At 36.8% G+C, this 27,113-nt stretch overlaps 2 protein-coding genes across 2 annotated transcripts; one reads left to right on the forward strand and one right to left on the reverse strand.

Moving 5' to 3' along the window:
- Positions 1 to 338: 338 nt before the first annotated feature.
- LOC110445284 (putative uncharacterized protein DDB_G0282133) lies at positions 339 to 4,910 on the reverse strand. Its single transcript, XM_021489824.1, has 2 exons — positions 4,846 to 4,910; positions 339 to 3,249 (listed from the first exon to the last, which is right to left on the reverse strand). The coding sequence occupies exons 1-2, from the start codon at positions 4,908 to 4,910 to the stop codon at positions 339 to 341; spliced, it is 2,976 nt and encodes a 991-aa protein (XP_021345499.1).
- Positions 4,911 to 4,929: 19 nt separating this feature from the next.
- On the forward strand, positions 4,930 to 18,945 carry LOC110445285. Its single transcript, XM_021489826.1, has 7 exons — positions 4,930 to 5,008; positions 9,929 to 10,028; positions 11,163 to 11,276; positions 12,660 to 12,773; positions 14,863 to 14,976; positions 15,784 to 15,895; positions 17,994 to 18,945. Exons 2-6 carry the CDS (start codon positions 9,931 to 9,933, stop codon positions 15,884 to 15,886), a joined length of 543 nt encoding a protein of 180 aa, XP_021345501.1. The 5' UTR covers positions 4,930 to 5,008; positions 9,929 to 9,930; the 3' UTR covers positions 15,887 to 15,895; positions 17,994 to 18,945.
- Positions 18,946 to 27,113: the final 8,168 nt, after the last annotated feature.

Consider the following 27,113-nt stretch of genomic DNA (forward strand, 5'->3'; position numbering starts at 1 on the left):
CTCGTATTGTAGTCGGAAGTTAGGTCAGTCGTGTTTTAGTCGGTAGTTAGGCCAGTCTTATTGTAGTCGGTAGGTAGGTCAGTCGTATTGTTGTCGGTAGTAGGGTCAGTCGTATTGTTGTCGGTAGAAAGGTCAGTCGTATTGTTGTCGGTAGTAGGGTCAGTCGTATTGTTGTCGGTAGTAAGGTCAGTCGTATTGTAGTCGGTAGTAAGGTTAGTCGTATTTTAGTCGGTAGTTAGGTCAGTCGTATTTTAGTCGGTAGTTATGTCAGTCGTATTATAGTCGGTATTGAGGTCAGTCGTATTGTAGTCGGAGTCGGTAGTAAGGTTAGTCGTATTTTAGTCGGTAGTTAGGTCAGTCGTATTGTAGTCGGTAGTAAAGTCAGTCTTATTATAGTCGGTAGTTGGGTCCCCCGTATTGTAGTCGGTAGTAAAGTCAGTCTTATTATAGTAGGTAGTTGGGTCACTCGTATTGTAGTCGGTAGTAAAGTCAGTCTTATTATAGTCGGTAGTTGGGTCCCCCGTATTGTAGTCGGTAGTAAAGTCAGTCTTATTATAGTCGGTAGTTGGGTCCCCCGTATTGTAGTCGGTAGTAAAGTCAGTCTTATTATAGTCGGTAGTTGGGTCTCTCGTATTGTAGTCGGTAGTAAAGTCAGTCTTATTATAGTCGGTAGTTGGGTCCCCCGTATTGTAGTCGGTAGTAAAGTCAGTCTTATTATAGTCGGTAGTTGGGACAGTCGTATTGTAGTCGGTTGTTGGGTCAGTCGTATTGTAGTCGGTAGTTAGGTCAGTCGTATTGTAGTCGGTAGTAAAGTCAGTCTTATTATAGTCGGTAGTTGGGTCACTCGTATTGTAGTCGGTAGTAAAGTCAGTCTTATTATAGTCGGTAGTTGGGTCACCCGTATTGTAGTCGGTAGTTGGGTCACTTGTATTGTAGTCGGTAGTTAGGTCAGTCGTATTGTAGTCGGTAGTTAGGTCGGTCGTATTGTAGTTGGTATTGAGGTCACTCGTATTGTAGTCGGTAGTTGGGTTAGTCGGATTGTAGTTGGTATTGAGGTGAGTCGTATTGTAATCGGTAGTTGGGTCAGTCTTATTGTAGTTGGTATTGAGGTCAGTCGTATTGTAGTCGGTAGTTAGGTTAGTCGTACTGTAGTTGGTAGTTAGGTCAGTCGTATTGTAGTCGGTAGTTATGTCAGTCGTATTGTAGTCGGTATTGAGGTCAGTCGTATTGTAGTAGGTATTGAGGTCAGTCGTATTGTAGTCGGTAGTTAGGTTAGTCGTACTGTAGTTGGTAGTTAGGTCAGTCGTATTGTAGTCGGTATTGAGGTCAGTCGTATTGTAGTCAGTAGTTATGTCAGTTGTATTGTAGCCGGTAGTTCGGTCAGTCGTATTGTAGTCGGTATTGAGGTCAGTCGTATTGTAGTCGGTAGTTAGGTCAGTCGTACTGTAGTCGGTAGTTAGGTTAATCGTATTGTAGTCGGTATCGAGGTCAGTCGTATTGTAGTCGGTAGTTAGGTCAGTCGTATTATAGTCGGTATTGAGGTCAGTCGTACTTTCGTCGGTATTGAGGTCAGTCGTATTGTAGTCGGTAGTGAGGTCAGTCGTATTGTAGTCGGTATTTAGGTCAGTCGTATTGTAGTCGGTAGTTAGGTCAGTCTTATTATAGTCGGTAGTTAGGTCACTCGTATTGTAGCTGACATTGAGGTCAGTCGTACTGTAGTCGGTATTGAGGTCAGTCGTTTTGTAGTCGGTAGTTAGGTCAGTCGTATTATAGTCGGTATTGAGGTCAGTCGTACTGTGGTCGGTATTGAGGTCAGTCGTATTGTAGTCGGAAGTTAGGTAAGTCGTATTATAGTCGGCATTGAGGTCAGTCGTATTGTAGTCGGTATTGAGGACAGTCGTACTGTAGTCGGTATTGAGGTCAGTCGTATTATAGTCGGTATTGAGGTCAGTCGTACTTTGGTCGGTATTGAGGTCAGTCGTATTGTAGTCGGTATTGAGGTCAGTCGTATTATAGTCGGTTGTTGGGTCAGTCGTATTGTAGTCGGTAGTTAGGTCATTCGTATTATAGTCGGCATTGAGGTCAGTCGTATTGTAATCGGTATTGAGGTCAGTCGTATTGTAGTTGGTATTGAGGTAAGTCGTACTGTAGTCGGTATTGATGTCAGTCGTATTGTAGTCGGTAGTTAGGTCATTCGTATTATAGTCGGCATTGAGGTCAGACGTATTGTAGTCAGAAGTTAGGTGAGGCGTATAGTAGTGGGCATTGAGGTCAGTCGTATTGAAGTTGGTATTGAGGTCAGTCGTATTGTTGTCGGTATTGAGGTCAGTCGTACTTTCGTCGGTATTGAGGTCAGTCGTATTGTAGTTGGTATTGAGGTAAGTCGTACTGTAGTCGGTATTGATGTCAGTCGTATTGTAGTCGGTAGTTTGGTCAGTCGTATTATAGTCGGTATTGTGGTCAGTCGTACTGTAGTCGGGATTGAGGTCAGTCGTTTTGTAGTCGCTATTGAGGTCAGTCGTATGGTAGTCGGTAGTTAGGTCAGTCGTATTATAGTCGTTATTGAGGTCAGTCGTATTGTAGTTGGTATTGAGGTCAGTCCTGTAATCGGTTTTGAGGTCAGTCGTATTATAGTCGGTATTGAGGTCAGTCGTTTTGTAGTCGGTATTGAGGTCAGTCGTATGGTAGTCGGTATTGAGGTCAGTCGTACTGTAGTCGGTATTTGGGTCAGTCGTATTGTAGTCGGTAGTTAGGTCAGTCGTATTGTAGTCGGTATTGAGGTCAGTCGTTTTGTAGTCGGTATTGAGGTCAGTCGTATGGTATTCGGTATTGAGGTCAGTCGTACTGTAGTCGGTATTGAGGTCAGTCGTTTTGTAGTCGGTATTGAGGTCAGTCGTATGGTAGTCGGTATTGAGGTCAGTCGTACTGTAGTCGGTATTGAGGTCAGTCGTATTGTAGTCGGTGTTCAGGTCAGTCGTATTGTAGTCGGTTTTGAGGTCAGTCGTATTGTAGTCGGTAGTTGGGTCAGTCGTATTATAGTAGGTATTGAGGTCAGTCGTATTGTAGTCGGTAGTTAGGTCAGTCTTATTATAGTCGGTAGTTAGGTCCCTCGTATTGTAGCTGGCATTGAGGTCAGTCGTACTGTAGTCGGAATTGAGGTCAGTCGTATTATAGTCGGTATTGTGGTCAGTCGTACTGTAGTCGGTATTGAGGACAGTCGTATTGTAGTCGGTATTGAGGTCAGTCGTACTGTAGTCGGTATTGAGGTCAGTCGTATTTTAGTCGGTATTGAGGTCAGTCGTATTGTAGTCTGTATTGAGGTCAGTCGTATTGTAGTCGGTATTGAGGTCAGTTGTATTATAGTCGGTAGTTAGGTCAGTCTTATTATAGTCGGTAGTTAGGTCACTCGTATTGTAGCTGGCATTGAGGTCAGTCGTACTGTAGTCGGAATTGAGGTCAGTCGTATTATAGTCGGTATTGTGGTCAGTCGTACTGTAGTCAGTATTAAGGTCAGTCGTATTGTAGTCGGTATTGAGGTCAGTCGTATTGTAGTCGGTAGTTATGTCAGTCGTATTGTAGTCGGTATTGAGGTCAGTCGTATCGTAGTCGGTATTGAGGTCAGTCGTATTGTAATCTGTATTTTGGTTAGTCGTATTGTAGTCGGTAGTTAGGTCAGTCGTATGATAGTCGGCATTGAGGTCAGTCGTATTGCAGTCGGTATTGAGGTCAGTCGTATTGTAATCTGTATTTTGGTTAGTCGTATTGTAGTCGGTAGTTAGGTCAGTCGTATTATAGTCGGCGTTGAGGTCAGTCGTATTGTAGTCGGTAATTGGGTCAGTCGTATTGTAGTCGGTAGTTGGGTCAGTCGGATTGTAGTCGGTATTGAGGTCAGTCGTGTTGTAGTCGGTATTGAGGTCAGTCGTATCGTAGTCGGTATTGAGGTCAGTCGTATTGTAGTCGGTAGTTAGGGCAGTCGTATTGTAGTCATTGACGTGTTTTTGTCGGACCCTAGTTCTACAACGGTCCTTAAATGTTACAATACGAACACAACAGTGACAAGTTGATATTGTCAAGATTATTCGATTATAATCTGTATTGTATCTGTCCGCTAGTGAACAGGATTGACATAGCTATTGACGGTTAATGCAATGCAGTTCTACAACCATTTTTCTCAGACAAAACATCGCAGCACTGAGTACTTAGTTTTTACCAATGATTCATATATCGCTTGACGTAACACATATTAATGATAGGATATGTCAATGTTATATCCTAATTTAAACCTTATATGTGCGATATGAAAATGGTTAAATAATACGTATTACATTATCTAACACAATACAGAAACATTCAACGATGAACAATTAACAGTTGGTGTGATATGCCATATGAAGCTTGTCATAACGCTAACAGAAGGACTCAGCATTGCAATATCTCATCCAATTACTTTTGCAACGTTTATAATTGATGATAATCATAGCGACAGTCAGCGTTTGTAAACCTAATAACAGATAGGCCTTATAGGATGCCAGTGGTGTGTAAAATATCACAAAACCTGCTGACTTTTAGTTTTAGTATATATATGCACTCACAACAGTTTTACATATAGAAAGTTAAGAAAGTTTAAGAAAAACGCTTCTCAGAATTCACGTTGGTATCATCCAAAATGACCGATTCTTATTTGAAACGTAACTCCCATTTTGCGCGACCCCAGAAAAATGACACAGAGGCAGGCTTGGCCTCCGAGCCAACGTGACGATCAATGAATTAGTATGGGAAGCTCTTGACGGAATTTAACAGATTATATCGATAGTGAAATCCGTCACATTTGGTGACGCTTATTACTCCTTCAAATAAATCTTACCGAGGCTCCCATTGGCTCCGGCTCCCACGCCTCGGGATTGGTACATCTTAAAGGCGCGTATAAAAGTCAGCACGAATTCTCGTCCGGACCACAGTGGGATAACTATACCTGGAACCGAATCCGGACTTACTAAAACGCCCACAGGTAAGTACGTAATTTTACTATTCCATTTTAACGGTTATACAAGAAAGGGACTTGACGTTTTCATTAAGCTAGTGATACATTACAGATAACTGTATCAAGTTTCGAAATCAGATACGTTTTTCTTTAATATTATTGAAGCAAGGGTGTGCACTTAATAGCGGTTGATCTGAATATTTTCCATACATTTTTTGATACATAACTTTGATAAAATGTTTCTTGTCATTTTAATCCTCAATGAAATAAAGTCAATGTTACTACAAATGAATTATCCCTACCTTTACATTTCAATAGTGTTGTATACACTTAGCACATAATACGATTATAATAGTTAAAACAGTAAGGAAAAGAATATTATAATAATCCCATTTTACAGTTTCATTTAGACATTATCTCCAGACAATCTGCTTCCAATTAGTCAAATGGAATACTGTCTTGTAGTTATGTCGGGTTTTAGGAGGTATAATCAATTGTGTCTTACTCGATCGCGAGGACACTCAGGTGTAGTGATGCCCGGTACGCACAGAGACATCTGTTTACTCCCTTTCCGGGGGAAATTCATTCGGCTATAACCCATTATCATTTCTGTTGCATACGAAGAAAAAGTTCAGAGTCAGTATGGTAAGAAATCAAAAACGATAACCCCTTAAGTGTGAAAATGTCGGAAATATATCGGATAAGTTTGAATAAATGATAGGTCAAACGCAAGCGTATGACCCTGAAAATGTACACATACATTATCTTCCGTTTTAAATTGGTCCCGGAAAATCCTTTGTATAAGCCTTGTTGGGTATTTTAAGTGTACCCTTTCACACCTACTCGTATACAAGTGATTACGACGGATGTATATAAGAGGGGTCCTTTAGGTACGCTCCTGTACTTAATTCCATCACTTCCGTAATCAGATCTCCATGGCCCTCCAACAGCACTGTGTTTGTAATGTAAAAAATACGAAAACTGGTGGACAATGTTTGATTTCTTTCTACTTGATTGATGGCGTTCCCTGTGTGACCGGGATCAATGAAATGATTTCTACTTTCAAGTTTCAATTATTATTGATGTGGTTATTGTATTATGCTTGCTTTAATAAATAGTGCGTTAGAGGAAAATACACGATTAATCAATCTGACCGATGTATTTACGATTACAAACACGTTAGGATCTACTGAAAGCTAGCTAGGACCTTGGTAGCACCTAACCACTTGTTATGTCACGTCTTCGGGTCGTCCTCTGTAGCGACCACAAAACTGTCTTTTTACCGCAGACGGAACTATTTACTGAAGGTTAGATGACGATTTTATTGTCATTCATAAATGGAACTGATATCCGAGAATTAGCTTCTTTCTCAGTGGAAGCTGTAGAGGGAGCGGTGGGCCATATTTCTCCAGACGGGAAACATATGGCTACACTTGATATGACTGACTCTTAAGTTCCCTAGATTTAGAACTGACAATTGGATACCTACGAATTAACTATACGATATCACTAGTGATAGGTTCAAAGGCATGTAAAGACCTTAGCTCATCATCAAATCACAATACGAGAAGGCAATACGGTCAAACCTGATCCATTTCTCTATTAAAAAGATCACATGTATTAAGAGACGACCACAATAAGCTCGTAACATGCAATAAGAGATGTAAGAAGAGACCACATATTTGGTATTTCTGAATACAGGCTTGACTGTGATTGTTCTAGTATCTTAATAGACATTTTACTATTTAAACAATAGTTTTGCTATTTGCCTGACAAATATGTATCGCGGATCTTTTTAACTTTCAATGATAGCAAACCTCGCATAGAACTTGTCCGTGGGGCTGCATACTACAAGACTAGAGGATCATTTAGCTATCCAATCAATAGCTGACATTTAATCACGTGATGTAATTAATGAAATAGTATGTCCCATTAACTGTGTATTACACTCGCTTGGTACTGAATCCTAATCGATTGTATTTCTAAGATCCGAGGCTACTGTCGATATCATAACCTCTGAGATATTGGATTCTTATGTTGAAGCGGAGTTACCATTAACTCTAGACTTAAGGATCTATGTTTAAATTGGTGAAATCGGTTGACATTTGTTTTCAAATTTGAAATTAAGAATTTTGATTTTAAAGAGCACATTAATGGTTAGACATAAGAAGTAACCAAAACAAAAGCTGTTATTTATAGCACCATTAAAGTATAAACAAAAGCTGTTATTTATAGCACCATTTAAGTATAAACAAAAGCTGTTATTTATAGCACCAATAAAATATAAACAAAAGCTGTTATTTATAGCACCATTAAAGTATAAACAAAAGCTGTTATTTATAGCACCATTTAAGTATAACCAAAAGCTGTTATTTATAGCACCAATAAAATATAAACAAAAGCTGTTATTTACAGCACCATTAAAGTATAAACAAAAGCTGTTATTTACAGCACCATTAAAGTATAAACAAAAGCTGTTATTTATAGCACCATTTAAGTATAAACAAAAGCTGTTATTTATAGCACCATTTAAGTATAAACAAAAGCTGTTATTTATACCACCATTAAAGTATAAACAAAAGCTGTTATTTATAGCGGCATTAAAGTATAAACAAAAGCTGTTATTTATAGCACCAATAAAATATAAACAAAAGCTGTTATTTATAGCACCATTAAAGGGTAAACAAAAGCTGTTATTTATAGCACCATTAAAGTATAAAAACAGAAGCTTTTATTTATAGCACCATTAAAGTATAAAAACAGAAGCTTTTATTTATAGCACCATTAAAGTATAAAAACAGAAGCTTTTATTTATAGCACCATTAAAGTATAAAAACAGAAGCTTTTATTTATAGCACCATTAAAGTATAAAAACAGAAGCTTTTATTTATAGCACCATTAAAGTATAAAAACAGAAGCTGTTATGTGTAGCACCATTAAAGTATAAACAAAAGCTGTTATTTATAGCATCATTAAAGTATAAAAAAACAAATCTCCACAAAAATACTCGTTTTAGTATAATGAAGTAGAAAAAATGGAACAAACAAGAGAAATCGAAACAAAAGCAGTTGTTTATAGCGTCATAACGTAGAAAAATGAAAAAAAAAGGTTACTGAAAAGGTTACTTAAAAGTATAAAGTGTCATCAAGTAAAATAAGAAGCAAAACTAGCATGAAGGAAAAGGGGCTATAAAACCATAAAATCAAAACAATTGTACTGCTTTGGGATGTATTACCATCATCACAGAAAGAAGACACAGCTTACTAATTTATGTAAAAAAGATATAGTTTACAAATCATGAACTTAGACACTTAAAGTTGTGCAAATATGTGCAGAGATAGTACGAATCCCTACCCGCTGATCACTAGCTCGCTAATAAGGCTACTCACTATACCTTACTTGTACGCAAGTCCAGCCTCTTAATATATTAAACAACATTTTTCTACGTTATGACTTTTTATGATGGTTAATTTTGGAGAGAAAAAAACAAATAATGGAAAAATATTTATATGTAATCTTTTATAGAGTTATGGTTAGTTGATTTAACAAGTTAACACTAAATTCTGATTATGTATTTATGACGTTTATTTAAAACAATATTATTTGATTGTCTGTCTGAATTAAGGCAAACTGTTTCCGAGACTGCAGGTGACTACAAACGTCCATGGGTTGTATAGGAGACATTAGCAAGTTGTTTGGCAGCCGCTGAGAGGTTTTCTAGTGCGATGGGGGCTCAATGAGATATTTACGTTTCTAGTGTGATGGGGGCTCAATGAGATATTTACGTTTCTAGTGTGATGGGGGCTCAATGAGATATTTACGTTTCTAGTGTGATGGGGGCTCAATGAGATATTTACGTTTCTAGTGTGATGGGGGCTCAATGAGATATTTACGTTTCTAGTGTGATGGGGGCTCAATGAGATATTTACGTTTCTAGTGTGATGGGGGCTCAATGAGATATTTACGTTTCTAGTGTGATGGGGGCTCAATGAGATATTTACGTTTCTAGTGTGATGGGGGCTCAATGAGATATTTACGTTTCTAGTGTGATGGGGGCTCAATGAGATATTTACGTTTCTAGTGTGATGGGGGCTCAATGAGATATTTACGTTTCTAGTGTGATGGGGGCTCAATGAGATATTTACGTTTCTAGTGTGATGGGGGTTCAATGAGATATTTACTCTTTCAATGTGATGGGATTTTCATGGGGTATGTACTTTTCTAATGGGATGGTGATTTCCTAGGGTATATCCTTTGTAATGTGATGGGAGTTTCATGGGGTATTTACTTTCCTTCAGCGATGGGAGTTTCATGGGGTATTTACTTTTGTAATGCGATTGGAGTTTCATGAGGTATTTACTTACCTTCAGCGATGGGGGTTCCATGAGGTATTTACTTTTGCAATGTGATGGGGTTTTCATGGGGTATGTTCTTTTCTAGTATGATAGGGGTTTCATGAGGTATGTTCTTTTCTAGTTTGATGGGAGTTTCATGGAGTATGTACTTTTCTAATATGATGGGAGGTTCATGTGTTGTTTTTTTTTGTAATGTGATAGGGGTTTCATGAGGTATGTACTTTTCTAATGTGATGTGAGTTTAATGAGGTATTCTTTTCTAATATGATAGTGTGATGGGAGTTTCAAGGGGTATTTACTTTTCTAATGTGATGGGAGTTTTATGTGGTATTTACTTTTCTAATGTGATGGGAGTTTTATGTGGTATTTACTTTTCTAATGATTACTGAAGGCGTGACAAGTAAGTTACATGGACACACTCATAGACAGACTGTTAGTCGTTTATTTACTTATTCGCAGGTAAAAGACGTTCATTATAACTCGTACATTATGTCTTATCAGCCATAATGAACACATATTTAGTAATTTGTGCATGCAACTTTCTTAGAGGATAAAGACATATTTTGTAAGCTGTACTATTTGTATTCCTCAGATATGATGAAGACATATTTACTAAGCTGTACCTGTACGGCGGTACTCCTCCTCGTTTGTGTAACAGACGCCAGATTCCTGGACGATGAAATGCCATCACGGTAAGCTTACACCCACACTTCGAAGTGGCATAGTTTGTTTGGGTACTTCCAATTTCCAATGTTATTGACATCCGAAGTCTGCATTAATATAATCATACAGAATGAAGCTTAAATTATTGTTATAAGAAGTTGTAAGGTGGTGATAACGCTGTTTTTTGATGGCGTCCTAAAACGACCATTGTGTTGACGCAATGGTGTCGCTCTTCATATATGCTAAATTATCGCAATATGCTTGTGCTGGTTTAGTATAAAATTGATCAAACTTATTCACAGAGCTCGCATATAATATCATAGAGAATTCCATGATGATACTATTTGAATAATTCCACTTACATTGACGCTTATTTAAGGTTATAATTTATCAAATACAAAGTGATCACTGCAGCTGTAAGGGCGATCTCATTGTAACAATAAAGATTGATTAAACATAGGATTGTGCTTATTGATTCTATTCAATATATGTTTTTATTCTTATTTGGGGATTTACGTAGATCGATATAAATATATATCTGCAGTGTATTGTAACAATATGTTTGTAAACAGTTTATTGTTCCTGTTACTGAATGTTCGTTACGTAGGTAGTAATTGTCAATTTCACAATGTGAAGACATGTGTATATAACTATAAGCAATATTGAAGTGTGGTAAAAGTAAACATACAGTTATCATTATGTAGGTGTGTACTATTTCCAGTGTATACAATGTTTATACAGCCGTTTATGTACATGCAGTGTATGAACAGTGTATGTACAGTGTGTATGCGAACAATGTACGTACATGTGTGTAAAATTCAAGATAGGATATCTTTTGTACCATGTATTCCTTATAATTGTTTATATGTTGATTTATGTTCTGTACAAACAAATTTTTAATCGAATAATGTTGGTAAAGAGGAAGTGAAGTCGGCATTCAATATGACGATTTTGACGTTTTAATGTCGTCACGTATCTGATAAATTGCTTACGCGAGAATATTTGATCAAGGATAATTTCGAAACAATCCAAATATATTGATCAGACAATGGTTAATATACTTGTCACATTCAAAATCAGTAATTTCGGATCGTGCCTCTATATGTTCGGCGTTCTTTGTCAGTATTTGTATGTGGTGTCCATGTGTGTTGTCGGTGTTTCAGTGTTAAACGCCAAATAGCAGACGCAAGAATGGCGGAAGTACTTGCCCTTCTAGAGCTAGAGAGGCGACTCCAGGGTTGTTCATCACTAGGGTGTGGTCTAATAGATCTCGAAAGGTAAATCCCTTCTCCCTTACCCAGGAAACCATGTCTGCTATACGCCGTGTTGAGGGTCTATCGGTTTACATTTTCGACAAAACTGAAAATGGTCTGTTTGACAACTTGAGAGTAACCCGGTTGATCTCTACCATTGATATAAGGTAATTATTGAAACTATTGTTACAGACACCATAGCACCAAGTCGAGGGATTGTTATAGGAAACTTACCGTTCTGTTCTGGATTACACTATTAAAGCTTATTCTTTTCAGCCTACATTGCCAATAACTTTCGTTATCAAGATTCTTTTCCCCAACGAACAAACAAAAACAATGGGCTACATCAGCTGATAAGACCGATGCCTTATCATCTAATTCTATTTTTTACCTGATACATGAAAGACATCTCCGGTTGTGATTTGTGTTGTTGCGATGTAATTGGAACCGGTGATACATTATTGACACACATTTTTGTCCTGTATATTCCGTTGTAAAAGCTCTAAATATTACAGATTATCTTCATATATACTTCGGGAGTGACACATTTCTTATCTCGACTAACCTTTCTCACGTGAACGAACCATTATATAATTAAACAAGACAAACAAGATATATAATACTCGGCCCCGTATCAGTAGGATCTATAATAGATAACGTAAATATTCCCACATGACACACACTTCTGAGGTCACCAGTCAGCTGGTAATGGTTTATTTAAATAATGCTCATCAATGTTATGTAGTGTGTGTTACATACGTAGTTAACTACAACCTGCCAAACCGAACAATCAACGTTTGCATACGTACATACATGATCAGAACAAAGAAAGTTAAGAATAACAAAATTTATATCTGCCAAAGTTCACCTACGCTACACTATTAGATAGTTTACAGAATAGAAAACTTTCTCTTAAATCCTATATGATATTACAACAAGTACAGAACATATCACAATACTGTAAACTCAAATAATCATTTTAATGGAAACGTTCAAGTGTTTTATAACTTCAAAGTTGCCAAGGTGCTTATAAATAGTTTTTTATAACTTTACTGGCGCTTGGATATGTTTTATTGCTTTACCGGAATTTATTCAATAGTTTTATTACTTTGCAGACCTTTGTAAAAATATTATGATAATATTGGAATTTTCAGTCCCTAAATGACTAAAAATTCCAATATTATCTTAATATTTTTTATATATGGTGCCAAAAATATTGTTTCTATTACAAAAATATTGTGAACTTGTGGTATCCCGATGGTTCCTGATTTGTCGTATGTAGCGGACATGGTGTATTGGAACAGCAGTTTTAACAGGCCGATCGTGGAGTTACATGCAGACTTTTGCGTATAATACAGGTTCAGCAAATGCCCGCATATCATGTTTCTGTGTTTCACTTTTCCACAGATTTTACAAGAGATCCTGGTCAGATCAAAGAATAGCGGAATTAAAAGCACAAATTGCTTTACAAGGCCGTCCTGACCTTGATCTAGGTCACGGACAGATTGATCCCTATAGGATGTAGGTAGCCCCGTGGTGGTGTGACAAACACCGTGTGCCGTCCATGTGTCATGACATTGTTGTCAGAATAGTGTAGAATTGTAACGCTTCCTCAAACATCGTCAGTCTAATGTAGTGGGTATTTCTGTGCTGGTTGACATGGCTTACATCTGTCTGTTAACAATACGAGATGGGCTTTATCTACCTCATGCTGACGTCCAGCTTCTCTCTTTATCATCTCTCACACATTCATGTCTTTAATAGGAATGCTCAGTCGGCGATATCAAATGGTATCTGATCTTTTCACAACAGTATTCCCTATTGTTTTTGTGCTATCGTCAGGTATGCAGCAACCTACGTTTGTCTCTTGTAAAGAAGGATTCATCCAGAATATCGTGATGTCGTCTTGTGATTGTCATGTTTCGCTGTTCGAATGTTTCTGACTATCTGAAATGACATTACACTAATTCTCAATAGTATGTGTGATGTATGCTAATGCTAAGCTGTTTTTGAACAAATTATGATTTCTGGTGGTCCTTATAATGTACGTATAAGTCAGCTGGTTTAACGAAATTGTTCCATCGCCTACGCAATTGAACTAAATCCTTCTGTGTTTTGTTTTCAAATGTTCTGGTGGTGCAGTCTTTAGTTGCTTACTTCTGGATTGAGTGTATCTGGAATGTATGCATGTGGCTCCCATTCTAGGCCTATCTGTTTGTAATACCAGGACTTTTGTTATACCCGGGAACTCTGTATGAGATACGATTCTGTAAATTAAACTGATTATATATCTTCGGAGGTTTTTTTTATATCAATGACAGCGGTTATTAAGTGTCTGGGGTAGATAGGTAGATAACCATCAACTCGTTAATCATGTTCAGCAAATATTTTGTTTGAAATATTAAAATATGTTGTTTATTTTTACAATGAAAGAAAACCAAATTAAACTTTTCAAACAACATATTTTTGTGAAATAAGATGATATTTCTTGATCGTGTTTTGCATCGGAAAGAAGATAATCTATAGTGTATCTAACGATGCCGTGTACATTTGACAAGCGAAGCGCTAATTTTGACCTTTGCATTTTTGCCTACCTACTACTTCAACAAACCTAGAGTACGCAACATATATCCTTAGTTCAGAGCTTCCTTTGCTTTTATAAAGCAACGATCCGACCTAGTTCAATCAAATGTTAATGATTTTCAAAACTTAATACTGTATTAACTTACACCTTCATCTCCCTATGTATATGATTTTCACTAAGGAAACTGTACGCTTGCTGTAAGTTGAGCTTGTATATAAAGATAGATTAATTTTCTTATTTCAGTGCAAGTAACGTATTTTTTCTATCATACGTAAAATAGCAAAGCTGTGTGATTTTGTTTTCAAGAGAGTCATTTTATGGGATATATCACATACCTCTGACCCTCAAAATTATTAAATCAAATAATATTTTTGACTTAAAAAATAAAATGATCAGCTGGAAAATTATATTTAGGATGAGAACCAAAACTTCAATCGAAATACGAAGAAATGACGCAACCTTTGTTTTTTTGGTAGTTGCAGAAAAAAATAAAAAAATAAAAAAATGAATGTAAACAATTTGCTCTATTCAAATAACTTGGTTATTTCAAAATGTGATATTTAACTTAGATATCAAACACTGGTAAAATAGAATAAGTAACTTAAACGTTCACTTAAACAAAATATTTGCTACAGTGATTTTGTAGCAAAGTTGGCCATATTCCTTAATATTCATTAAAGCTAAGTGTCTGTGTTTTGTATCTGAACTGTTTCATATCCCCTACTCTCATACGCTTCTGCTGTGGTAATTGTCTTCTGTTTGTGAAGTAATTTTATATTCACCTTTGACTGGTGAATGTGTTTTTGGTATTTGTCCAATCATTGGTGAGTTTGATCACAACAGGTTTGTGAATGTGTCTTTGGTTCTTGTCCTGTCGTCGGTGAGATTGACCACCTTTGATTGGTGAAAATGTTTTGGTATTTGTCCTGTCGTCGGTGAGTATTGTCACCGTTGACTGTTCGTGTATTTGTCTTTTCGTGAGTGAGTATTTTCCGATAGATATGTGACTATATCTGTATATAACAGATTGATCAAGAGAACGTCCTCCGATCAGAGGATCGCCGAGCTCATGGCGCTCATCGCCTTGTCACGTGGAGGAGGTGGTATGATAGGTCACGGTCGCATTGATCCCAACTACGTGTACGTATTAAGGTTATACGTACAAAGGTGTCGATGTTTTTTTTTCTCTAATTTTTCCCAATCCTACTTTACATCGCTACAGAGAGTCATATGTCTCCGCTTCTCTACTTTGTAGGCAATGTTCTACAGTTGTCGTCTATCTTTCTGCTGCCGAGCTGGTTTGCCTAATCACATTCAAAGGAGCAACAAGAGACCTTCACTCTAGCTATCCTCATATCTATCTTTACGCTGCGTCCAATTGTCTTCTAGTGCATCTATTGTTTGCGTATCTATTAATCAACATAAGTGGTTACTCTACTAAACTTCTATTCTAATTCCAAAACCTCTTGGTAGCAATGCTAGCATAAACGTTGTATTATCTGTTGTAATCCCGGCCCGCGATCTTGTTGCTTTATGAAAGTTGACAGACTGCTTGTCACGCTCAACTCTGATCAATAAATTCAAAGCCATCCGTCCTCTCTGGAGTATTTGCCACTTTAAATTTTACTGTTGATACATTTTATTTCAATTCAATTTTTTATGTTTCTTGCATTGAAAAGGTTAATTGTTTCCAATATCCAAATACATTATGAGCTCTGTGCATTATTTTTCTTACTTTCATCGACGTAACTTTGTAACATGAGATATTTTATACCTGTTGAATTATTCCGTATTGAACAAATAAATTGCCGGCCTTCTTGACGTTAACATTCATTGATATAATGATAACGACTTAAATTATTTATAAGCTTAGCATTCGTATATATTACTCCTGCCAATTTAACTTTGATTAACTAAAGACAATTTTTAATGGTGTTTCGTTTACAGTGGAAGAAAGAAAAGAGATGTATCAAGCTTACCAATTTTCAAAGGACAAAATGCACAGAGATTATTAAATAAAATTTTACGCCATTCTGCGGAGAAATTGTGATGAAATTGGGTAAGTAAGTTTTCTTACTTTTCATGAATGTAGCTTGATATCTTTCCTAGAAATATTCAATAGTTAGGACATGGGAGGACCTACTTGAATTCACAGTCTTTATAAATCCCGGTTAACGTTGAGCCAAGTAAATCTATATGTCTGATACACAACACAAAATAAATAGATTTGTTTTTAAATCTAGAAAGTAAGAAGAGAGTCATGTTGAATATTTGTGAACAGGACCTGTCAAACAGCTCAAACTAGACAAACTACGGTATCATCGGAAATTGGTTAGGGTATAATTACATTGCTGACATCCATGCGTTATTACATATTAGATTATGTTATTGTATGACGTGAATGCCACCGAAACATCCACGTGCGAGTCTGACATAAGATGGGAATGACGTTCTCAAGAGATGGCCAATTTACCAAACTTTATCATAGATGCAAATACATAGACCATCGTCGCAATAACGGTATTTTGCCGGCTTACCAGACAGTTTATGAACGATTTTGTAGTAAATTTACATATATTTGTACGGATATATAGACAACTGGAGCCCAGTCTACCTCGGGGGTATGTAAAATGTTGGGTTGATCAGTGTTCAGTTACCATCTAGAGTCTGGAAACGACAGGAAGTTCAGGAGGGGGATTCAACATCATACAGTAGTAAGAAAGCTTTCCGTAAATAACAAGGTTGAAGGTTCATGAAGCTAAGAAATTAAAACATTTTTTATGCATTGGGATAATACACCACAAAAATACAATACACACAGTGTTCAATAGAAAATCACTTTGTCGCAAATTATAGAAATAAAAATCACTGCGCAGTTTAAAGATCAATTCATAGCCGGATACTTTTTAATAAGATTAATTTCTAATTAGTTTGTGCAAAATCAAACTGGGGTATAAATGCTCAGACTTGCGAATGCAACGAGATACATTTGGTAAACTTAGGATCATTATCAATATTCAACTAAGCCTAAGCAGTAAGGAGTCGTCAGTACTCCCCCATCCTAGCGTGCCTGACCAGTAATCACAATAAGCTAGCTATGTGATGATCCAATGTGCTGTAACATAATCAAGTCACTTGTTAAGGAGCAATATTTTACGCTATTTAAAGCAATAGACGTTTGGAATTGTCTACACCTCGTATATTAATAGCTTCAGGAGACGAGGATGACAGTGATTTAACGCTTAAATGCTTCACAATATTTTCGCCGACTAATGTTGTTTCTAGTCCTACATGCTGTTTATGATAGACCATTGAATACCTTCATGATCATACCCGAGCCCCTAAGGTGTCAAGTGATATAGCGCAAACCTGGTTAATCAATTTATGTCTAGAGCGTAATAAGGTCCAGACAGAAAATAGTGTATTATTTATAAGGATAACATTATTACGTTTGGTCAATAGCGTGTCATTGCCTAACAGCTCTGATAGGAGGAGAGATGAGGATAAGGGGCATTCTCGAAATTCAAGTGTTGCGCTCTCCTTAACACATATCTTCACAACATCCCTGAAACATGTCACGACAGAATCGAGGCTCTTTACACGACACCTTGCGGATGATACAAGTAGATATGTCTTGTGTCTTTGATGACCATCACAGGAATCGCACGGCAGCGTAGGGGTATACACGACAGGCTCTGCAGCTGGGTTTACCTCTTCTGTAATCTTTGAAGGACAGGTATCAGTCTGGAGATTGTTAGAGTCCTGTTACCTGGAACCAATCATCAAATGGTTTCCCGCGAACACTCGATTTTGTTATGACCTACTCCAGGAGTGCAGACAAGAAATGTCTTTAGAGAGTGGAACCCATTCATTTCACAATGGAGAAGAATGGGATAGAAAAATGATATCAACACAACGTTATTGTTATATATTGTGTAGGTTGGGTCGATTGTCGGCGACCTTGTAACTCTTCTCCCGTCCAGTTCATTTTGTATACAATAAACAATACTGTAGGCACTTTAATTGTAATTTTAGCAAAATCAAAGATTAAAAAAAAAAGAGAGAAAAAAGTGCATTTTTTTGATTTTTTAAATATTATGATAAATACTAGGGCGAATAATATGGAATTGATGTATTTCTCTGTATTTTCATTCCAGATATCATCTAACCTCGGCCTAGGCTTCCGTCCATCTTTAAACTGACTGCAAAAAGACGCAAATACTACACTGTTCCTATTCTTCTTAGAGGGCGACTCCTTTGTCATCTTCGCTAAAGTTGGGAAATGACTTCCTGTGTTCCTACCCTGAAGGTGAAACCTGCAATTTTTGTTTGAGCTTAATCATATCGTGATAGGAAGAAGAGCATCGGTCCTTCAACCTTTGACCTTCAAAACAGCCACGGCGTTAACACGACAGCCGTTAAATACATCACGAATGGAACAATGGTTAGGACATTCTTATAGGCTGTATAATTCCATACCTTTTACCAAAGTTAATTCTTATGTTTATGTACGTCACTTCCGGTTTTATTGACATTCATCTGCAAACCTGGTTAATTCACACCAGCTAACACTTTAGAAATGCCAGTAGATGGTGAATCACATAACAATTGTGTAGTCATTCATTTGACGAAGTTTCCTCCGAACTTTTGCTGTTTCTTCACCTTGCTGACACTAAACATGTAGGCAGTTTCATATCTTATTTAATCCTAGTAAATGGACTTGGAAATTGAACACAACTGTCTTTTAAATCTACCAATGTATACTGATATATCGCAACAACTAAAATTGTCTTCGATCTGATGACAAGCTGACGTTACCAGGAGTGATGACGATCTTTCTACAAAGGTTCTTTCTGTACTATCCATAATTGTTTCTATAGATGAATGTTAGTAACACAGATGATGCATGATATGAAAGTTTAAACTGCAATTGCATTTATTTTTTATGTGTCTCAGGAAATCTAGCTGAGCTAGATACATAACTGTACGCCATTTTAATGTATATTTATTAAATCATATTTATTTTTCACTTCTGTGCTTCAGGCAAGCTCTTCTGTTCTGTCTTCGTGGCAAGTATAAAATAATAAAACTTTAATGTTTGTACTTTTAGATTGTCTTAAACATCTGTTCATCTTATTTTATTGAGGTCAATTCAAAGATTGGCGGTATCCTTTGACAGGAAATAAAGCAAACGAGGCAACCATGTTATGAATTTGGAGATTTTGATTACTGCAAGGAAAGGAAGCTTCGGCAGGTATAAACATCTTTTACCAGTGTCATTCCTGCATTGTTTTCAATGACAAGTAATATATACACTTTTCTTTAAATAAGAAAAATCGATGAAAAACAATTTTATGAATGAAATTAATTTACGACAAAAATTACTACTAAGCTGTCATTGAGCTGGCGTATGTCGGAGGCACGGTAGTCTAGTGGTAGGATGCCGGGCTCGTGACCGAAGGGTTGCGTGTTCGAGTCATGACACAGCACTGTGTTGTATCTTTGAGCAAGATACTTTACTCCGCTTGTTCCAGTCTACTCAGCGCTAGAATTGTTGAATGCTAGCTGTTAGCGCCGAAATGGCAGCTCCGGCTGTATGCTCCCCAGCGAGTTGAGAAAGAAATTGGCTGGTTGCAAAGGTAACCACAGATAATAGTTTGTGAACCGTTTTAAGACGACCTACGAACTAGGTTGTGATAGAGCGGTATATAAGAGCCTCGAATTAGTTATGAATTATCTATGTAGTCCTGCCCTAACGAAACAACTACATGCATTAAGTGAGACCATAGTTTGAAATTTATTGACTAACATTTGCCTGCAACAGATGCTCTTTTTTCTCTATTGATGTAGCTGACCAGAGACTTACCGGGATTAAATTGGTTGATGAATGGAAACATTAAATGTAGGTCGATTAAGAAATATAATACAAAAGATTATTTCCTGGCTGTAAAATAGGCTCAGCTATCATTAATAAAATCTTTTCTGGTTCAATGGAAACAGTTCGAACATAATCCGATTAACACATTAGCTGATTGATTAGATTAATAAATGATTTTTTTTTTATTGAAAGAAGTAACAACAATGAAAGCTATTTGTTGAATTATGTGAAAAGATAAATGTTATTTGACGTCTTTCTTCAAAAGCAGAAAAAAAAAAGAAAATCATCCAGAATCTCCTCGTGTTTTACCTGAAGGTATCGTCAAGTAAGATGACGTAGTTTCATTTGGCATGGATTCATAAATGACATCAGAAGAACACATTAAGTCTATTGCAAACTGTAAAGTAGCTTTAGATGAGGCCTAGACAAATAAAGCACTGTTAAGGAGCTTTAGATGAGGCCTAGACAAATAAAGCACTGTTAAGGAGTTTTAGTTGAGGCCTAGACAAATAAAGCACTGTTAAGGAGTTTTAGTTGAGGCCTAGACAAATAAAGCACTGTTAAGGAGTTTTAGTTGAGGCTCAGTGAAAGCTATGCTGGTTGTCAACAAGTTTAGTGGATACTCAATAACAAACATCAACACTCCTTACAGTAAAAATGTTATAAATCGTTATAAAAAGGTTGCAATAGGATTTTAATATGTCAACATCATCAGCTATTTATTTAATTTGACGATACATTTCTAGTTAGGGCAAGAAAAGTTTTGAAAAATTTGAAAAAAACATTTAAGACGTATAATCCAAACAGGCCTTTACATATAGATCACCCTGCAGAACTCGGGAGTGATATCTACGTTAAAAAACGGAGTGTATTAGAGGGTTAAATCTACAAATTTTGTCCCTCATTTCATTTCCCTTTATCTTGTGCACTTCAAACTGTTAATATACCTTAAAAAGGCTACATGACATCAATACAGTTAGTCCCCTTTTTGTACACGATGATAAATCATGGTTTAAGAAACACTTCGCTGTTTATGCGTTCTACGATGTGTTATTGGTAAAGATCAGACACAACAGTTTGGTTATCCCAGACCGGAAACGGATTTGTTTGCAGTAACACGTGCTTATCGGCGAAAAAGGAGCGCACTTGAGCGCCATATGGTGGACTACAGCCTTATCATGGTAATATTGAGTGACCATTGTCCGAAGTCACGCCGAGACCGATTCATAAGGAGAGTTCTGGTCGTCTGCACCGTAATCTGGCGTGGTTGATGTCATTCCACTTGACAATGCCAAAACCAACAAAAGTTAAGTGGTTGAGCAGAGAGCCATCGACACGGTCTCTCAACCAACCTAGAGTACAGTCAACCATCCCATTTATTCCTACGTGGTCAAATGCTGTAAAACATACTCTCTTTATTTTTACAGTATCTATATGGCCTACGACAAATGTTCAATAAAGATTTTCAGAAGTCCATTTGCTTCAAAAGTGGGTAATTGTATATGTTAATATTTGAGCATTTTAATTTCTTTTCCTGTCATTGGTTTGTTGATGTGATATGACAAATGTGTACTTAAAGAAAACGGAATTTAGAATTAAAGAATCGTGTTCACAATGGAACTCTAACAATGCTTGGGAATGAAATATCACTGAGTTTAACCCAGTGATAACATCACAGACAAGAGTAAATAAGCTTACATTACTTCATCTAACAAACGTTATTATTTTTGTGAAAAAAATGAAAATATTTCCAATATTCGACCTTTATATTTCAAAGTTGTATAAAGACATCGACAATATTTTACTTTCAATGTTGGAGTGAGGGATCGTGTCTGTGTTTTGCTACTCGTCCTTCAGTTTCTATCTCGCACACAATATAATTTCCATAGTTTAATCATGTTCATCTTGTATGTACAAACACATGTTTACTCAACTGAGCAAAAAAAAAAAAAATGTTAATTATTAATGATCACAAACAGCTTATCTATTGTCTCAGCGTATTTTAGTGATTCCGTTGTACTAGATATAACACTATAACACATTTCTATAAATATCTGCCAATGAAGCCAAAATGAATGTTAGGTTATGATTGAATACATTGTTGTTATGATGATATTTATATCGAAATAGATTTTACCAAGTGGATCCTATATGGAATTAAATCCTTTCAGATATTGTGAACACTATTTTTCACATAAAATGAGTCACGTATTTTTCTCTGAAATCCTTGAACCAACCATACTTTTGCGTTTCTCAAAAATATTTCTTGGTGAGGATTTGAACTTTCAAGTGAACAATAACATACATATTCACAGCTACCTTTTATATAATGCTCGAATTGGGAGGTGCATGATGATCACTCGCGAATCAACCCCGAACATGCAGGTATCGCGAAGTTGTTGAAGTCATTAAGATCATATTTAGTTTATCCACCAAAGACTATTACACACCATTACATGAACGACCAGGCATGGACAAAAATTTTAATGTCAATAAAAACATAAATAAATAAAAAATACAAAGTGTTCTATATATTATCAGTATAAGTAAGATAAAGAAATATCAAATCAGTAATTGCTTTATTTTATCACTGATTATTTTATTACGATTTTACAAGGGTTTACGGTCTCCCATCAAGGTAAAAGACATTTACATGACCTGCATTTTATTAATATTGCTCAGTTTTCGACAGGGAACGCTATGTTAGTTCGATTTGTCTATTCCTATGAGGTTTTCGGTGTATGGCGAAATCGATATTAACACAGAGAAGATATTCAATTTAGTGGTCCTACTTCTAACCCCACACTCCACCACATTAACTTGACAGTTTTTATTATATCCCATTCCAGCACAGGTGAGGAAGACTTAGACTTGGGTGTATAGCTATTAGCAAGTAAGGGATTAGGCAGTACAGCGTTAAATATAACACGTTGTATCAGTACACCTGTCCTTTTCATACACCCAGCTCCAGCTGGGGACGTATTACGACACCACATGTGGTGCCGGATACGCTTACCAGTTCGGTATAACTGATTACTTTGGAGAAGTTGTTTTAGAATATTTGGTGTAACGGGTTACCTGCTGTTATATTATTGTGTAGACCTTTTATTCGAATTCTATTTTGTTCTGATATAATTTGTTCTTTCTCACTCTTTGATAAGGATCGTTGTTCCACTAGGTAAAACACTGAAAAATGTCATTGTAGATTTCTGTATATACAGTAATCTTCTTTTAATTTCGATCCAGATATAACTGTTGTGTCAGTGCGGGGAATATCTGTAGTGTAATTGATGCGCGGAATAACTGTTGTGTTGGTGCGGGGAATAACTGTAGTGTAATTGATGCGGGGAATAACTGTAGTGTAACGACCAGGCATGGACAAAAATTTGTTGGTGCGGGAAATAACTATAGTGCAATTCGTGCGGGGAATAACTATAGTGTAATTGGTGCGGGGAATAACTGTAGTGTAATTGATGCGGGGAATAACTGTAGTGTAATTGGTGCGGGGAATAACTGTAATGTAATTGGTGAGGGGAATACCTGTAATGTAATTGTCTCGGGGAATAACTGTAGTGGTATTGGTCCGATGAATAACTGTTGTGTAATTGGTGCGGGAAATAACTGTGGTGTAACTGGTGAAGGGAATAACTGTAGTGTTATTGGTGCGGTGAATAACTGTAGTGTAACTGGTGTGGGGAATAACTGTGGTGTAATTGGTGCGGTGAATAACTGTAGTGTTATTGGTGCGGGGAATAACTGTAGTGTAATTGGTGCGGTGAATAACTGTGGTGTAATTGGTGAGGTGAATAACTGTGGTGTAATTGGTGCGGTGAATAACTGTAGTGTTATTGGTGCGGGGAATAACTGTAGTGTAATTGGTGCGGGGAATAACTGTAGTGTAATTGGTGCGGGGAATAACTGTAGTGTAATTGGTGCGGTGAATAGCTGTGGTGTAATTGGTGAGGTGAATAACTGTGGTGTAATTGGTGCGGGGAATAACTGTAGTGTAATTGGTGCGGTGAATAACTGTGGTATAATTGGTGAGGTGAATAACTGTGGTGTAATTGGTGCGGTGCATAACTGTAGTGTTATTGGTGCGGGGAATAACTGTGGTGTAATTGGTGCGGGGAATAACTGTAGTGTAATTGGTGCGGTGAATAACTGTGGTATAATTGGTGAGGTGAATAACTGTGGTGTAATTGGTGCGGGGAATAACTGTAGTGTTATTGGTGCAGGGAATAACTGTAGTGTTATTGGTGCGGGGAATAAATAGTGTTATTGGTGCGGGGAATAACTGTAGTGTAATTGGTGCGGTAAATAACTGTAGTGTTATTGGTGCGGTAAATAACTGTAGTGTTATTGGGGCGGGGAATAACTGTGGTGTAATTGGTGCGGGGAATAACTGTAGTGTAACTGGTGTGGGGAATGACTGTGGTGTAATTGGTGCGGGGAATAACTGTAGTGTTATTGGTGCGGGGAATAACTGTAGTGTAACTGGTGCGGGGAATGACTGTGGTGTAATTGGGGCGGGGAGTAACTGTAGTGTAATTGGTGTAATTGGAATCACTGTGGTGTAATTGGTGCGGGGAATAACTGTAGTGTTATTGGTGCGGGGATATAACTGTAGTGTAATTGGTGTAATTGGAATAACTGTGGTGTAATTGGTGCCGGGAATACCTGTAGTGTAATTGGTGCGGGGAATAACTGTGTTGTAATTGGTGCGGGGAATAACTGTAGTGTTATTGGTGCGGGGAATAACTGTGGTGTAATTGGTGCCGGGAATAACTGTAGTGTAATTGGTGCGGGGAATAACTGTAATGTAAATGGTGCGGGGAATAACTGTTGAAAAATTGGTGTAGGGAATAACTGTAGTGTTATTGGTGTGGGGAATACCTGTAGTGTAATTGGTGCGGGGAATAACTGTATTGTAATTGGTGCGGGGAATACCTGTAGTGTAATTGGTGCGGGGAATAGCCCTTGTGTAATTGGTGCGGGGAATAACTATAGTGTTATTGGTGCGGGGAATAAATGTATATAACGATAGCTCTGTTAGTTAGAGGGACCGAATTGTGATTGGAGGGCTTTGGTTTTTGTCCCGTTCTTCAAATTCGAACGATACATATTAATCCACGTGACATAGTTGACTACCGAACAGGGATAACACATCCTTACCATTATTAGAGGGAGAGACGAACGGTTCACCTAAACAGATATATGTTACCATCTGAGCTAGGATGGCAGGGGGATGGATCCACCACTTGGTGAGGATGTGATCTTCGACATATAATTTAAGCATAATTAATACAGGTTCGTCATAGCTGAGATTAATATATAATGAATGTACTCTAAATTACATTATCTAATATTTCTCCCGAAAATTTAATTAATCACAGTCAATTTTAATCTCTCATGAAAATATAATTAAATTATGTATTCTCATAAAATATAGCTTGTATATAGTAAAAAGTGTATTAGGCCTATACAGTAAAAAGTGTATTATGACTAAACAGTAAACAGTGTATTAGGACTATACAGTAAACAGTGTATTAGGACTATAAAATTAAAGGTGTGTTAGGACTATACAGTAAACAGGGTATTAGGACTATACAGTGAACAGTGTATTAGGACTATACAGTAAACAGGGTATTAGGACTATACAGTGAACAGTGTGTTAGGACTATACAGTAAACAGTGTATTAGCACTATACAGTAAACAGTGTATTACGACTATACAGTAAACAGTGTATTAGGACTATACAGTTAAAAGTATATTATGACTAAACAGTAAACAGTGTATTAGGACTATACAGTAAACAGTGTGTTAGGACTATAAAGTAAAAGGTGTTTTAGGACTATACAGTAAACAGTGTATTAGGACTATACAGTAAACAGTGTATTAGGACTATACAGTAAAAAGTGTATTAGGCCTATACAGTTAGAGGTGTATAAGGACTATACAGTAAAAAGTGTTTTAGGACTATACAGTAAACAGTGTATTAGGACTATAAAATTAAAGGTGTATTAGGACTATACAGTAAACAGGGCATAAGGACTATTCAGTGAACAGTGTGTTAGGACTATACAGTAAACAGTATATTTGGACTATACAGTAAACAGTGTGNATACAGTAAACAGTGTATTAGGACTATACAGTAAACAGTGTATTAGGACTATACAGTAAACAGTGTGTTAGGATTATACAGTTAACAGTGTATTAGGACTCTACAGTAGAAACTGTGTATTAGGACTATACAGTAAACAGTGTGTTAGGATTATACAGTAAACAGTGTATTAGGACTATACAGTTAACAGTGTATTAGGACTATACAGTAAACAGTGTATTAGGACTATAAAGTTAAAGGTGTATTAGGACTATACAGTAGAAACTGTGTATTAGGACTATACAGTAAACAGTGTATTAAGACTATACAGTAAACAGTGTATTAGGACTATACAGTAAAAAGTGTATTAGGACTATACAGTAAACAGGGTATTAGGACTATACAGTAAACAGTGTGTTAGGACTATACAGTACACAGTGTGTTAGGACTATACAGTAAACAGTGTGTTAGGATTATACAATAAACAGTGTATTAGGACTATACAGTAAACAGTATATTAGGACTATTGATTGATATAGAAATGAACTGATGGAGGTAGTGGTGGTGATAAACCAAAAACATAATGTAAACTTTCTATGTTTATCATTTCCAGTTCATTTGGGAAATGTTATTCAGTAAAAGCATTTTTAACACTAAAAGCTACATAAAGTAATTAGTACGACAAAATCCTTTAAGAGTAAGCTTACAAAAAAATAAAACAAAGTGTATGAGATAATTTACTGATATTTCTTACTAAACATAGAGGCTAGAAATACCAGTGCTTACAGAACTTTAACACAGCAGGCGACGAGGTTCAACATTTCACAATGTGTTAGGCACCGACGGGACTGTGGCTTTCCTGGGCCTATCAAAGGATATTTATGCGACATGACCGTCAGATTTGTCAGCAGGGTGTGATCAGCAAGTTATATTCTTCTACGTAAGATTTAACTTTGTTTTCGGTAAACTTTTTCAGTTGCCACCCCTTCTTAAAGTACAAAGAGTAACTTTTAAAGTTCACATGGATAATGTCTTTCCATATTGTTGGTTATTGTTGTGCTTTTAGGTTTGTTTTTTGGTTCTCTGTATTTTAATGCTTTTTATAGTTGGGGATTGCAAATAACAGATATTTAAAAACTTTCTGACTTTGTGCATTTTAGATATACAAATATTTGAAATAATGTCGTCTTTCATTGTGTTTTGTTGTGAAAATTCTTTTTTGGTAGGTGGGTCTCTGTTGTTACGTGCTTGTTTTCTGTTTTTATTGATCTATAATATGATCTGTTGCGTTCTGTTTT

The sequence above is a fragment of the Mizuhopecten yessoensis genome, unplaced genomic scaffold (assembly GCF_002113885.1).
Source record: "Mizuhopecten yessoensis strain PY_sf001 unplaced genomic scaffold, ASM211388v2 scaffold2187, whole genome shotgun sequence".
Classification (NCBI taxonomy): Eukaryota; Metazoa; Mollusca; class Bivalvia; order Pectinida; family Pectinidae; genus Mizuhopecten; species Mizuhopecten yessoensis.